This window comes from Trachypithecus francoisi, unplaced genomic scaffold, assembly GCF_009764315.1.
Source record: "Trachypithecus francoisi isolate TF-2019V2 unplaced genomic scaffold, Tfra_2.0 Lachesis_group12, whole genome shotgun sequence".
Lineage (NCBI taxonomy): Eukaryota > Metazoa > Chordata > Mammalia > Primates > Cercopithecidae > Trachypithecus > Trachypithecus francoisi.
In genome coordinates this window covers 72,662,300-72,676,125 of record NW_022681457.1, presented here as the reverse complement: position 1 = coordinate 72,676,125, position 13,826 = coordinate 72,662,300, and the positions used below count along the sequence as shown (strand labels likewise).

Below are 13,826 nucleotides of genomic sequence, written 5' to 3'. Positions count from 1 at the left end.
TTTTTCCTGTTTAATATGTCTTATAATTTTTTCTTGATAGCCAGACATGATGCATTAGGTAACAGGAACTTCTGTGAGTGGACCTTTAGTAATGTGGTGGTAAGGTGTGCATGGAGGGGAAACATTTTCAGTCTGTTAGTGAACTTTTGTCAGCTTCACATGTGCTTCCCAAGTTCATCCTGTAAGTGGGACAGTAGGGCTAGAGAGGACTGAAGTTGGGTATATAGTAAATACCTTCTCCTACAAAGAAGCCTAGAGGGGACGCATTAGGGGATTTTTTCCCCATAGTATTCACTGTGATGACCCTTATTGAGCTCCTGGAGGTAAAACTCACAAAACTGGTTCTCCTCCCTGCCCGTATTACTACGTGTCCCTGGAGTTTATATCTTTCAGACTTGCCTGCACTGAGCTTCCATCAGTTTGTCAAATACAGATCACGTTTCCCTACCACCCGTGCAGTTGAAAACCCACATACAACTTTTGACTCCCCCAGAGCTTAACTACTCACAGCCTGCTATTGACTGGAAGCCTTGCCAATAACATAAAGTTGATTAATACATATTTTATACGTTTTCTGTATTGTATATTGTATTTTTACAATAAAGTAAGAGAAAGATGTTATTAAGAAAATCATAAGGAAGATAAAATATATTTACTGTTCATCAAGTGGTTCCCATGGGTGCTGGTTCCCATGGAGATTGCCCCTTGTGAGTTTTTGCTCAGGGAAGTTGTGATTCTCTAAATTTGCCTGTTGGTCTCCTAATTTGGGAGGTATCAGTTTTCCCTGTGACCTCACTTCTCTTACAGATTTAAGAGGAGTTGTTGATTTTTCAGTTTGTTCAGTGTTTTACATGTTGTTAGAACACAGTGGTACTTCCAAGCTTCTTAACATGCCAGATCAGAAATCTGAAGTCTCACCTGATTTGGCTTTTTATATTTTTTCTTCTTTTCTTCTTACATTGCTACCAAAAGCAGTTTTCATCTATGTCTGGGATGACATTAGAGCAGAATGTGATTTCTAGGTAAACATTATTGGGCTCCCTAGCAGAGGTAATATTTTTGAAAGTAGTATATGAATTCTATATAATTAAATTTTTATTTTCATCTTAATAGGTATAGGTAATAGGCATGGCCTATGTTTTTGCTCAACAGACTAAAATAGTAATTTAATCACCTAATAGCCTTAGTTATATAGTTGAAAGATGAGTTGAAAATCTGATTCATGGGTTGGAAATCACCTGTCACATATGAGTTTTAGGCGTTGGTCACTTTGTTTTGAAACAGCTTTGGGGTTTTTTCCTTTTTCAACTCATAATAGCCTTTAACAGCTTTTAGTTTGTTTCTGTTTTTTAACAACTTGAGTTGTCAAATTTGATTATAGCTTCTTGGTACAAGATGGGTAAATTTGCTTTGTGTTGTGTAATTTTTATTTTAAATGCTACATCTTTTATGAACACTAACTTTATACTAAGATTAGGAAAATGAGAACTGCATGTCTGCAACAAATAGCTATCTGTAGTATTAAATTGTGAAAATGTAGACTTTGGATTGGAGCTGGGATCTCTTAATATGTAATTGTAACATAGAGTAAATAAGTATTTTGTCCCTTGTAGGGTCAAACAGTACAGTACACAGGCAGAATTAGAGATGTAGGGCTTTTTTTTTTTTCTTTTTTTTCCCCTGGCTTAGAGAACCGTTTAATCAGCTAATACGGAATTAAGTCCCTAGGGCTGCCCAGGCACAACATTAACTGTTAGAAAAGCAGCTATTAAAGGAAAATTTAAAAGAGTGTTAGTGAAGGTTAAATACTGACCATGGACATCTGGCAAAATTGATGGTTCCCCCCCCCCACCATTGTTTATAGTTTATTGTTGTTTATCAGAGAATTAATGTGTATTTTCAGAATCTGTTACTATAAGAAATCCATTTGAGGACTTAGTATATGCCAGAAGTTCTACTAAATAATGATGATATAGTGCTGAACAGAATTAGATAGTATCCTCACTTCGTTAAGCTTACAGTCTAGTGGTATAGATTAACATTAATCAAATAATAACACAAATAGAAAGCAGAGCATTGGTTCATGGGATTGACATGAGAAGCATGAGGCAAGTTCCCAGGTGATGGAAAATACTTTATTTCTTAATTGTGGTGGTTACAAGTGTGCATATGTTTATGAAAACATATTGTACATTTAAAATGGATACATTTTATCACATGTAAATTTTATGACTCAATAAAATTAATTAAAAAGAATAACTCAGGTAAGATGGTGTGTGCGCTTGTAGTCCAGCTATTCCTGAGGCAGGAAGATCACTTGAGCCCAGGAGTTTGAGTTCAGCATGGGCAACATGAGACCTGTGAGACCTTGTCTCTAAAAAAATTTAAATAAATAACTAAGATAAATGTAAAATTACAGCTGTAGTAAGTTCCACAAAGGAGAGTTACATGGGCTATGACGATGTATGATAGCAAGAACTGACATTGGCAGGGAGGAAATGATGATGAGCAGAAGTAAATAAGTGAAGTGTGGGGACTGATGTCAAGGGGACAGTATAAAAGAAGTAACAGCATGTGCCAAGGCCCTAAAATTGGAAAGTCCTTGGCAAATTAAAGGAGTTTGAAAAAGGCCATTGTGTGCAAAGCAGAAAATAGGTACTACAAGGTAAAAGATGGAGCTAAGAGGTAGGTAAAGCTAAACCTTGTCAGCCATTGTTAAATATTGAATTGTATCCTAAGCACAACTCAGTGGAAAGCAGTTAAAAGTTCTTTAATTGGGGGAGGCAATGAAGGGGTAATAAAATTGGTTATAGAAATACTGCTCTGGCCACAGTGTTGAGAATGAATTAGAGTAGCCAGAATAAATTCAAGAAGACTTTAGTAAGATTATTCCAACAGGCCAGGATAGGGTGGTGGCAATGGAGAGAGATGGACAGAATGGAGTGTATTTAGGAGGTAAAAATGACAGAACTTGGTGATGCACTGAATGTGGAATGGGGGAGGTGTCTAGGAGGGCTGCTAGGTTTATGGTTTGCATATTAGGGTGGATGATAGTGCTTTTATTTACTGAGACAGTGAGCCCCTGGCAGAGGACCCAGCTTTTAGAGTGGGTAGGGGGAAGGGGAGAGTGCCTCTGTTTTTGGGCATTTTGAAGTGATTTACATAAAACAAACTGAAGGTATCTTTAACACTGTGTCCAGCAGGTTAGCATATTTATTCAGCAAGCATTGCGCCCTTTGTTTGTTTTTGGGGTCCTTCAACTCCTGGCCTCGGATCCCCCCCGCTTTCCCCCACCCCTCCCAGCCTCCGCCTCCCTAAGGGCTGGGATTACAGGAGTGAGCCACGGCGCCTGGTCAGCATCGCTGTTTGTGCCGTGTGCCCTGTGCTAGGTCTTGCAGTGGGTACCAGTAGAGCCATAAAAGTACAAAAGATAATTGGACGTTTAGTAGGTATAAGAAAAACCAGCAAGAGTGGAAAAGGAGCTGGTCCTCCAGATCAGTAAGTTAATCACTTATGTCTGTGAGTCCCGGCATTTTGGGGGATTCTCTGTCGAGGTCCTCTAAGTCCAAACTTTTGATATAATTTGCAGTTTGCGCCATTTGGATTCCTGAAGCATCTTTACAAGCCACCTACATTCCTTATGGAGCTGTGGCACAACAGAAAGCCCACGATGTCTCACCGGATTAATAAAAACATAGGCGCTCACGCTTTTGTTTACTGATACAGTATCTCCTCCTCCCCTCACTCCCTCAACACCCACGCGACACAACTTTCCGGAAGTAAGCAAAATCCGTTATCAAAATGAAACTCCGGGGCCCAGGCTCCACAGCTGCCATAAACTAGATGGCACGTTAGAAGCCGGTGGGTGTAGGTGAGGCACGCTGGCGCCCGCGGGCCCTTCTCCAGTCGCCACCCAGTGGGAATCCGCAGGGCTGGAGCCCCGAAGCCAAGCTGAGCTTCCCAGAGCGCAACCTCCCTTTCCCCCAGCAGCGCCGGCGCCGCATAAGCCGCGTGTCCCTAGGCGCACTGCCCCAAGGTAAGCCCCCGCTGCCCGCGGAGGCAGCTGGGTCTCGGGTCTGGGCGGGGCCCTCCGTACGCCCTCTCGCCGCTGCGCACCCCTCCCGCGTGCTGCCGGCGCCGTCGGCCTCTCCACCCAAAACTGGCCCAACCGCCAATCGTCGGCCTCACCTCCTACAGCAGGTGACCCATGGCCAATCGCCAGGGGTCTCTTTGCCAGGAGCCGCCAGGGCCAGCCAATCGGGGCGGCCTCTCCGCGGGGGAGGGGACCGGGAAGGGGTAGGGGGTGAAGGGGGTGTCCCGGGGGACGGGCTGAACCTCAGTCAGGACCGCCTGCGCCGCAGTCCGGGAATCCGGTCGAGGGGGGCAAGAAAAAGGGGTGCCCGGGAGCAGCCCCCGGCTCCCTCCCCTGGAGGCACAGAGGGCGGGGGCCTTGGCGAATGGCTTTCTTGCTGGCCACTAGCGGAGTGAGTAGACCCCGAGGGTCTGGGAGAGGGGCCGGCCCCTACCCCTGAGTCCCCGGGGTCCCGGCCGCCTGCCCCGGGCCAGGCAGGAGCGCGAATGTCGTGCTCACCCAGCCTCCTCCCCGCTGTCCCCTGGGGTGAGTAGGACGACGTGGCTGCCCGGGCCCCTCTTCCTGGGGAACTCTCCTCACTTCCTCAGCCTAGATGGAGTGGAGGCTGAGGCCAGGGCCTCCACTTCCACCAAGAGAGCATTCGCCCCCAAATCAGACTTTGGAGGAGGTCTCTTTTTTTCTATTCATTTTTGTGGAACTCTATTTTCCTTTTGAAAGCTGTCTCAGAATATGATTTTAAGCAGAGAAGTTAAGCTTTCTCTTATGTGAAAGCTTAATTTTGACCAGTTGCCCGTTAATAGAATCTCCAGTTGCAGGCCAAGTGTTTTTTTGGTGGTGGTTTATTTTTGGCACTGTGTTCGTGCCTGGCCCTGTATTTTTTGTGTATAAAGTAATTACGGATACTATTGTGTTCGAGTATGTGTGTCGGGAAGGAGGTGATTTTATGCTTTTTGGGTAGCTTGTGCAAAAATGCTGAAAACTTTGGTTTAGTTTTATGGGGTTATCAGCCCAGCCGAGTTATGGAAAGTTGAGTATAATTAATGGACTAGGAAGCATAGTTGAATAATGCACTTTTTGCTGACCGTTCATACAGTATTATAAGTATTTGTTATGAAAGGTTGAGAGATGTATTAAGAAAACTAGCTTTTGCTAATTTGAAGTAATACTTTGTTTTGCTTTTTGATTAAACTGTTTACTTTTAGCTGTATTAAGGAAGATAAAAAAAATCAAGTAATTCCTAGTTTCTTAATGGAGAAGCTGGAAGCATCTTAGAATAGTAGTTGCAGGTTTAAAAATTTTTACAGTGAACGTTAAAACTGGAAATTCTCACGCAGTTATGTATGAATAATCTATCTTGAACACTGCCTGTATTGAACTAAGCAGGTGATGAAGGCCTTTAATGAATACTGTTAGCATCTGTCATTTATTTTTACTTTAAATGTTGTATTGTTTTACTTTTTTTTTTTTTTTTAATGTGCAGCCCGACAAGAGACAACCTAAATAAAAATACCGTATTACCTTTCCTAGTTCAGGGAAGGTGTATGATTAAAAATCAGATTTGGGCCAGGCGTCGTGGCTCAGACCTGCAATCCCAACACTTTCGGAGGCTGAGGCAGGAGAATTGCTTGAGCCCAGGAGCTGGAGACCAGCCTGGGCAACAAAGCCAGAACCCTCCCCCCGCCCCTGCCCCAATAAAATATTTAAAATGAGTTGAGCATGGTGGTGTGCACCTGTAGTCCCAGCTGCTTGGGAAGCTGAGGTGGGAGGATCCCTTGAGCCCAGGAGTTTGAGGTTGCGGTGAGCTATGATGGCACTGCTGCACTCTAGCCTGGATGACAGAGAGCAAGACTCTGTCTCCAAAAAAAAAAAAAAAAAAAAAAAATGGCGGGCGCAGTGGCTCGTGCCTGCCTGTAATCCCAACACTTTGGGAGGCCCAGGCGGGCGGATCACTTCAGGTCAGGGGTTCGAGACCAGCCTGGCCAACATGATGAAACCCCGTCTCTACTAAAAACACAAGAATTAGCCGGGTGTGGTGGCAGGCGCCTGTAGCCCCAGCTACTCGGGAGGCTCAGGCAAGAGAATCGCTTAAACCTGGGAGGTGGAGCTTGCAGTGAGCCGAGATCGCGCCACTGCACTCCATCCTGGCAACAGCAAAACTCTGTCTCCAAAAAAAAAAAAAAAACTCTTAAAGAAAAAACAGATTTGTAGTCTGATTTGAGAGCTTAAATGAGAAACAAGAAAGATAACAGACAAGTTGCATCTGTTTCCAAAGTGCCCTGAGTTTGGCTTTGACAGAGATGAAGTTGTATTTGGAAGTGCCCTTCGGTAAATAGGAGGCTGCAAAGGCTGTCTACTGGTCACGTTCATTTTGGTATTTCTGAAGTTCTATGATACTTTTAATATGACATTTTCCAAATGTTTTTTAATGTGAAAAGATTATTATGTTTTGTACGCTCAGCCATCCCCACTTCAATCTCTGTTGATATTAAGATTAGCAGGGAATTTAACTGTAAGTTTGGTTCAGCCAGGAAAGAGCATTATTTTGATAGCACTGTGTTCTGCTGGTTGGAAAGTCAGGCACTCGCATGGTTTGCACGCTACTGATTAAGAAAGGGGACGATGACAAGAAAATCTGATAATCAGGCTTTTGTTCAGAGAAGCAAATTCTAGGATGTCCCCTGGGATATGTTGAGTTCTATCTATAGCTAAACTTTATACTGTAGAGTGATAACAGATATTTATGATGATTCTTGTATAGAAAAAAGACTTTATGATTACTGTAGTATATTTATAAAATTATATTTAGGAAGCTTTTCAGTAAAGGTTTAAACAAAGATTGTTATGCTTGAAAGAGTAGTTCTTATACTGACAATGTAATTAAGCCAAGTATTCCTCCTTGAATATTTTAATGAAGTTCTACCACACACGGGCATTTAAAGCTGCTTTCCATCTTCCTTATTTTCCATCTCCAGTCACCAGGTCCTGTTATGTTTGCCTTAGTAATGTTTTTCAGATTCGGCACTTTTTTCTAGATGATAATGCTTTAATTCAGGCCTTCATGGTCTCTCACCTAGACTTTTGCAAGGCTTTCTGACTAGTCTGTCATTGGACTCCCCTCACCCATCCTTTTTATCCAAAAACAAATTCGGAGTGGGTCGCTGCTCTTACAGTTAAGAATGTGTTTTGGCTCCTCCTTGCCAGAGTCCAGCTGCCCAGCATGTTCTGGAGGCCTTCTTCATATTCTGGTCCTGATTTATCTCTGAGTCCGGACTCAGCTCCAGGTGCTTTACCCACGGTATTCGCTGTGAACTGTTTCTCATTGAGAACATGCTATAGCCTCTCAGAGTTACTTGTCTTTTCACAGCCTTTCCCTCTTGCTTAGGTTACCCCTCTGTATCTCAAGTGATAAGCCTCCAATTCTTCCTTAGCATACAGCTCCTGTGTTAACCTTTTCTATGATGCCTTCCTTCAGGCAGCGTGAGTTGTTACTCTTGTGTGTGCTACTACAGCACTTTGCTCATATCTCCGTATTACAGCCTTCACTAAGTTGTATTGTAAATTTTTTAACATACCTGATTCTTGCATTAGACCCTGATTTCCTAGAGATCTAGGGTTCTTACTCATCTTTGTATCCCCAAGGCCTTTGTCCCTAGTTTAGTGCATAGCACATAGTAGGTGTTCAATAAGTGCTTAAGATACCAAAATATGTGACATAATAATGGCCTAAGTGTGTAAACCTTTGACTCAGTTATACTGGAGTTAGGTTTTTCCCTACGAGTTAAAAATGTTTCCTAGGTCACTGAGCTCCCTGGTTGCTACCAGACATGAGAAATGGGGATTGGAAAAATGTTTAGAAACAGTATTAAAAAATGGTGGGCAGAGCCGGGCACGGTGGCTCACGCTGTAATCCTAGCACTTTGGGAGGCCCAGGCTGGCGGATCACCTGAGGTCAGGAGTTGGAGAGCAGCCTAGCCAACGTGATAAAACCTCATCTCTACTAAACATACAAAAATTAGCTGGGCGTGGTGGTGGGCATCTGTAAGCCCAGCCACTTGGGAGGCTGAGGCAGGAGAACTGCTTGAACCCAGGAGGAGGAGGTTGCAGTGAGCTGAGGTCACACCATTGCATCCCAGCCTGGGTGACACAGTAAGACTCTGTCTCAAAAAAAAAAAAAAAAAAAATGTGGGCAGATTCCCAGGACTCCCCACCTTCTCCTACCCAATCTATAGGACCTCTAACATGATTAAAATAATACTAATAGTAGTATGAGTACTAATTGGTTCTGTGGTACTGTTAGTATCATAGGAAAAAGCATGTAGGCTAGCTAGAATGTCAGGGAAACTGCTATAAAGGTGAAATTTGAGCTCATTCCAGATGATTAGGTAATAATTATATTTGCTGTCAATATTATCTCTGTTGTCCTTAAAGACATCCTTTGAAGATGATGATAGTGCCTGGCCATAATAGACATTCAATAAATACATGTGTCATTAATGAATTGTTTGGTTACTCTGTATGTGTGTATGTACATGTGCGCGTGCAGGAGAGAAGAGAACTATAGTTCCTCCCATATTGGAGTTCATTTATTTCTGGAGACACCTTTAGGAACTTGGCTTCTTTACTGTATTGACTGAACAACTTGTTTTTTCCAAAATGTGCCACTTCAACTGAGTTATTCTGCTTACTCCATTGTTTGTGTTCTCTGCATTCCAGAGCATGTTTTAAAACGGTTGTGTTAGTCTTTCTCACTCAGTTTCAAAGTTACACTAAATGACAGTTTGCTTGAGTTTTGACATATTTTGTCATACCATGGAGGACTTGGCTGCAGTTGGAGCCTATAAATTCTTACTGTGTTTATTTAAATGAAATTAATTTTTATTAAGGTGAATACATAGGCCCCAGGTTTTCCAATATGATTAGGAATTTATCCTCCCGGTGAACCTGGTTGTTTACCTGAAAGTGTTGGCATCACAGAATCCTAGAGCTGGAGATAATTTTCAAGTTCTAATTCCATTTCTACCTCCTCCTCCTCCTCCTCCTCCTCCTCCTCCTTCTCCTTCTTCTTCTTCTTTCTTTCTTCTTCCTCCTCTTCCTTCTTCCTTCTTCCTTCTTCCTTCTTCCTTCTTTCTTCTTTCTTCTTCTTCTTCTGAAATCAGTCTCAGAGAAACCAAACGACTTGCCCACGGTCACATAGGTAGAGAGTAGAATAACTAGGACCACAGCCTAGATGACTCTTGCTCTTTTTTCTCCAGAGAGAATCAGGGTGCTGCTCTGGCAGTCTCCATCCCTTGGTCACCTTGCCCCTCAAACCTTAGTACTTATTCCCATTTTTAGCCACTAATTTTGGTTTCCTTGAGATTCAGCATTCAGATCCAAAAAACATCATACATTCTTCTGTAAGAGAATATTGTTCCTCAGTTGGCCTCTTTGTGCTTCCCAGCTCCTCAGTCTGGGAGTATGCCTTTTCTGGTTATTCTCCGTTTTCTTGCAGATTTGTTCTCTGCCCTTCTCTCTCCTGTGCTCTAGGAAGCTGACTTTTACAGCTTGCAGCATCGGGGATCCTTTATCCCTTGGCTTCTAGTTGGGATTTAGCAAATGGGAAGCAGTGACAGAAAATGGAAGGGAAAAAAGGTCTTTGGAGTATTAATTCCTTCTGCTCCTTCTGTGCTTTGAGGCAGTTCTGGCAGTGACTGTCTTACAGCCATCCATGTCCACTGAGTAGCTCCTCCTCTGGCCAATGGGCACCTTGTTTCCTTGTTCCTTCAGGCTACTTGCAGCTCCTAATTCCTGAGTACCTTAGCATCTCTTGTTGGTTTTCTTAGCCCTACTCTCACTTCTATAGGTACTATAGTCATTTGATTAAAGAAAAGTTCAAACATTATATCTGATTATGCTGTTTCCTACCAGGGCCCACTGCTGTAATACTTTACCCATCCCATTTCTGTCCAAACCCTACACTCTCAATTGCATCCTCTGTGAAAGCTCTCATCCTTATAACTTTCTCCTTTGAATTTCTTAATGCCTTTCTGATAACATTTTACCATGCTTGAATCAATTATTTGTAGACAGATATATATTCTCTCTAATAGAATGAAACTTTTTTAGATCTGTATCGCTTCATCTTGGCATCCCCAAAGCATCCAGCACAGGGCCATAGTCATAAGAGATGCCCAGTGAATAAATAATTATTGTAATACTGAATTCTAAGGCCCAGCATAGTATGTGTAAAAATGTGCTCGGGATAAGATTTGGCATGAGAGAATGAGTTTTTACAGAGACAAGAAGATTGTCATTGCCTCATCTTGTTTCTTGTTTTACTACCATTTATTTCAATGTCTTTTTCTCCTAGTCAATTTCTCTTTCTTCTTAAAAACTTTTAGCCTTAGAAAAATTCAGCAGCCATACATTACAGCTACCAATATAATAAATCCCTTAAAATAACTCTATGAATTATTATGATTTTTCCATGAATATTCTGATTTATAATCTGTAAGAACTTCTAGTTCCTTGATTACTTTTTGTGTTTAAATGTTAACAGGTAGGCACATTGCAGAATTCCTTAATTCATTTATAAAATTTTTATTGAGGACTTGCTGCAAACCAAACACTAGCATGGGGGAGATAGTAGAGAATAAAACAAAGTCCTGTCTTGATTGACTTGTATTTTAGATCATTTTGGTGGATTTCTGACAATTAAACTCAGTAATTTTGTATGCACTTTTTAATAACTTTAGCGAAAATCGAATATGTTTTCCTCTGATACTCATTGGCAGCTAAAATCGGATATATGAAGACAGCTTTGGCATATATAATTTCTAAGAGATAAATATCAGAACAATTGTTGAGTCTATTCAAGTCAGGGTTGTTGTTTTATTTTGTTTGCCTGTGACTGATCATCTGTTAGTCTGACTAGCTATCACCTTCAGTGTTAATTTGTCGATTTGTTATATTCTGCTATAGAGATCCAGTCTTGTTAGATGAATATATCAGGTTTTGTTTTTGAAAACATTTCATAATCAAATTTTCACCAAGAATTAGGCTATAAAAATTTTGCAGTTATTTCAAAACTTGAACTATCAGAATACTCAGTTTAAGAATTCACATATTTAATGTTAATTTTTCCTAGTGATTTGTAGAAAACTTTTCCAGGAAATTTACTCATTTTTGGTGGATCCTTAAAAGTAGACTCCAGATAGGCTTTCCAAAATGCTCATAATCTGAGGTTGGGGAGTGGAAGAATATTTTTTTTCATCCTGTACTAGTAAACCTCTCAGAGTTTATTTAGATCCTGGAATGATTTACCCCATGACTTCTAAGAAAGATATTGCAAGTAGCCTAAACAACTAAAGTATCTCGGAAGAAAAGTGTTGGCTGATTGCCGGCACTACATAGTCCAACAGTGCTTTGTTAGGTGGTGTGATGTAGTAGGTGTTTTCTTCTTTAAGAGATAGCTTTCTTGGATGTTGAGTCATGATCATGTTGTTGGCAGGAAGGATGTGGAAAAAAAAGCTTTGCCATCTCGCTTTGTTATATTGGCCACTTCATTCTTTTATTTATTTCAGTATAGTGGTGATTACAAAGTTTTAAGTGCTTTTTGCTAGTGCGTGCTTTACCTTTAAATGATATTATACATTTGTTACCCTACTTTTTTACTTGGAAAGGTGTATCTGAGCAGCTTTAGCATTTGCCACATTTACTCCTGGAAAACATTGTAGAATTTTATAGATAATTTTCAAAGAATAATGCTTATGACCTTGCATGCTAAAATGGTTATAGTTTTCTAAAAATGTTCATAACCTGTAGTTTCTGAACATTTTTACCTAAAGCTTTTGAATGTAAATTATAAAATAAATGCATATTTATTTTAAAAAATTAAGCAACATGAATGTGTAAGATAAAAACTAAGAGTCCCTCTCTCAAATGTCCCATTCCTCAATCCCATTCCCCAGGGGTAACTGCATGTGTTTTGTTTCATGTGTTATATTTCAGGGGTGTGTGTGTGTGTGTGTGTACATTTTTAAAAATGAAACTTGTAGTGCGTAAGTAAAATTACATAAAAATGCAACTTCAGTATTATTCATGTGTCTACTTATCTAGCATAAGGTAAGCACTCAGTTATTATTAACTGCATTGAATTCTAGTGTCTGTTTTATTTCTGTAGCTTGCTTTCTGCATTCACAACCTGTAGACTCATTTCATTTTAGGTTTTGTAGTTTTTTTAAAAAGGCAGTTTGGTGGATTTTGAATCATCTGAGACAATTTTATATGCCTTTCATGACATTTGTGTCTTAAAAATGCTAGCTACATCCTATATAGAGAGGATGACCATATAATTTATTGCCTAAACTGGGATACTTGAGAGTGAAGGAGGCTGCTAATAATAATTTTGCTGAGACAAGCAAGCATACACTGACTGTCCCAGGCAAACTAAAATATATGGTCATCCTATTTACAGACTTAAGGTTTTTGTTTGTTTTGGTTAGTTTAGTAACTTCTTCATATAGGTTTGCTGAATAAATTGGGAGTGTCTGGGAAAGACAAGCTGTCAGTGATTTAAATAGAGGAAAATGGTACCAATTCCAAACCTTTATTGTTGTTTAAGTAACCAAATAACTTTATGGAGTTAGTATTTGTGTTTTGTTCTATAAGTCAAAGGGTGTATTAGTATCAGATGAGGGTATCATGAAGAGTAAGGAATTGTGTTAAGGGTTATTATTGAAGTTCATGCATTTTAGCTGTACCTGATTCCTGTTTGTAAAGCAGCTCATTTCTGTCAGGACTATATGTGAGCAATTCAGATTTGTTTTGTGTTATTTATTTTTTATCAGAAACTGAACATTACACATAAACCTTTCTTTGTAAATTTAAAGATAAAAGCAGTTCTGGTTTTTCAAAGCACTAACGTATGTTCAAAAATTAGATTCTTTTATGGAAAAAAAACTTTATTTATATTGTTTGATTCTTTGTTACCAAGGTAATAATTAAGTACAATTTACCTTTTGTGGTTCAGTCATAATACCCAGTGCTTTCCTGAACATCTCAAATTGGAATATTTTTCCTGGTCTGTTTTCCATACTGTGTTTTACCACTTGTTTTGTCTGTTATTTATTCCTTTTTAAATTACTATTCTCTATTATCTTCTTGGGAGTTCATCAACTTATAGCTTGTTTTTAAAATGGATGTTGAATACAATTTAACTTATGCTTATAGCCTTTACTTGATTGTAGATCTCTGTGAAAATTGCCTCTATGTTATAGTATTATCTAGTTTTTCATTTGTTTTGTTTTTATCCATCAGTACTCATTGAGTGCCTCTATACATAAGGACCTGGAGATAGAGTGGTGAATCCTGGTTATCTAAGGCTCCAAATTATGAAGGGGAAGTAGAACACCTACCACTCTGTTACTTTACATGTATTACTCATTTCATCTCTCCAGTAACCTTGAGTAGTTTATTATTATACTCATAGATGAGAAAATGGAGGTGGAAAAAGTAATTTGGCTAGATCACACAGGTAATTCATTAGAAATTTGCAGATTCAGGATTTAAAACTATATGAGTCCTTAAAGCTCATGCTCATTTCCACTGTGTCAAGGGCCTTCAGGCAGTTTTTAGATTACATTTTAGTGCCCTTCTGTCATTAATTCCTTTTAGATATCATTGTGATTTAATAGAAAAAGTATAATGGATTTGGTCAGAGGACTAGGTTGATATCCCTATTGAAAAAAAAAAT

General features: G+C 40.1%; 1 protein-coding gene across 13 annotated transcripts in view; it reads left to right on the top strand.

Annotated features, from left to right (window-relative positions):
* The window catches only part of OSBPL9 (oxysterol binding protein like 9), a 171,314-nt gene that overhangs the window by 104,945 nt on the left and 52,543 nt on the right, over positions 1-13,826 (top strand). The window contains exon 1 of one of the 13 annotated variants that reach the window (XM_033226402.1): positions 4,289-4,618. The exons of 9 other annotated variants lie outside the window; for them this stretch is intronic. Coding sequence is in view for 2 of the 4 variants with exons in the window: in XM_033226398.1 (XP_033082289.1) it covers positions 4,458-4,484 (27 nt within the window). In the remaining 2 variants the exon portion in view is untranslated. Of the gene's footprint in view, positions 1-4,288; positions 4,619-13,826 lie in introns of those variants that run through there. 3 more of the 13 variants (XM_033226398.1, XM_033226405.1, XM_033226397.1) reach the window with 3 other exon arrangements.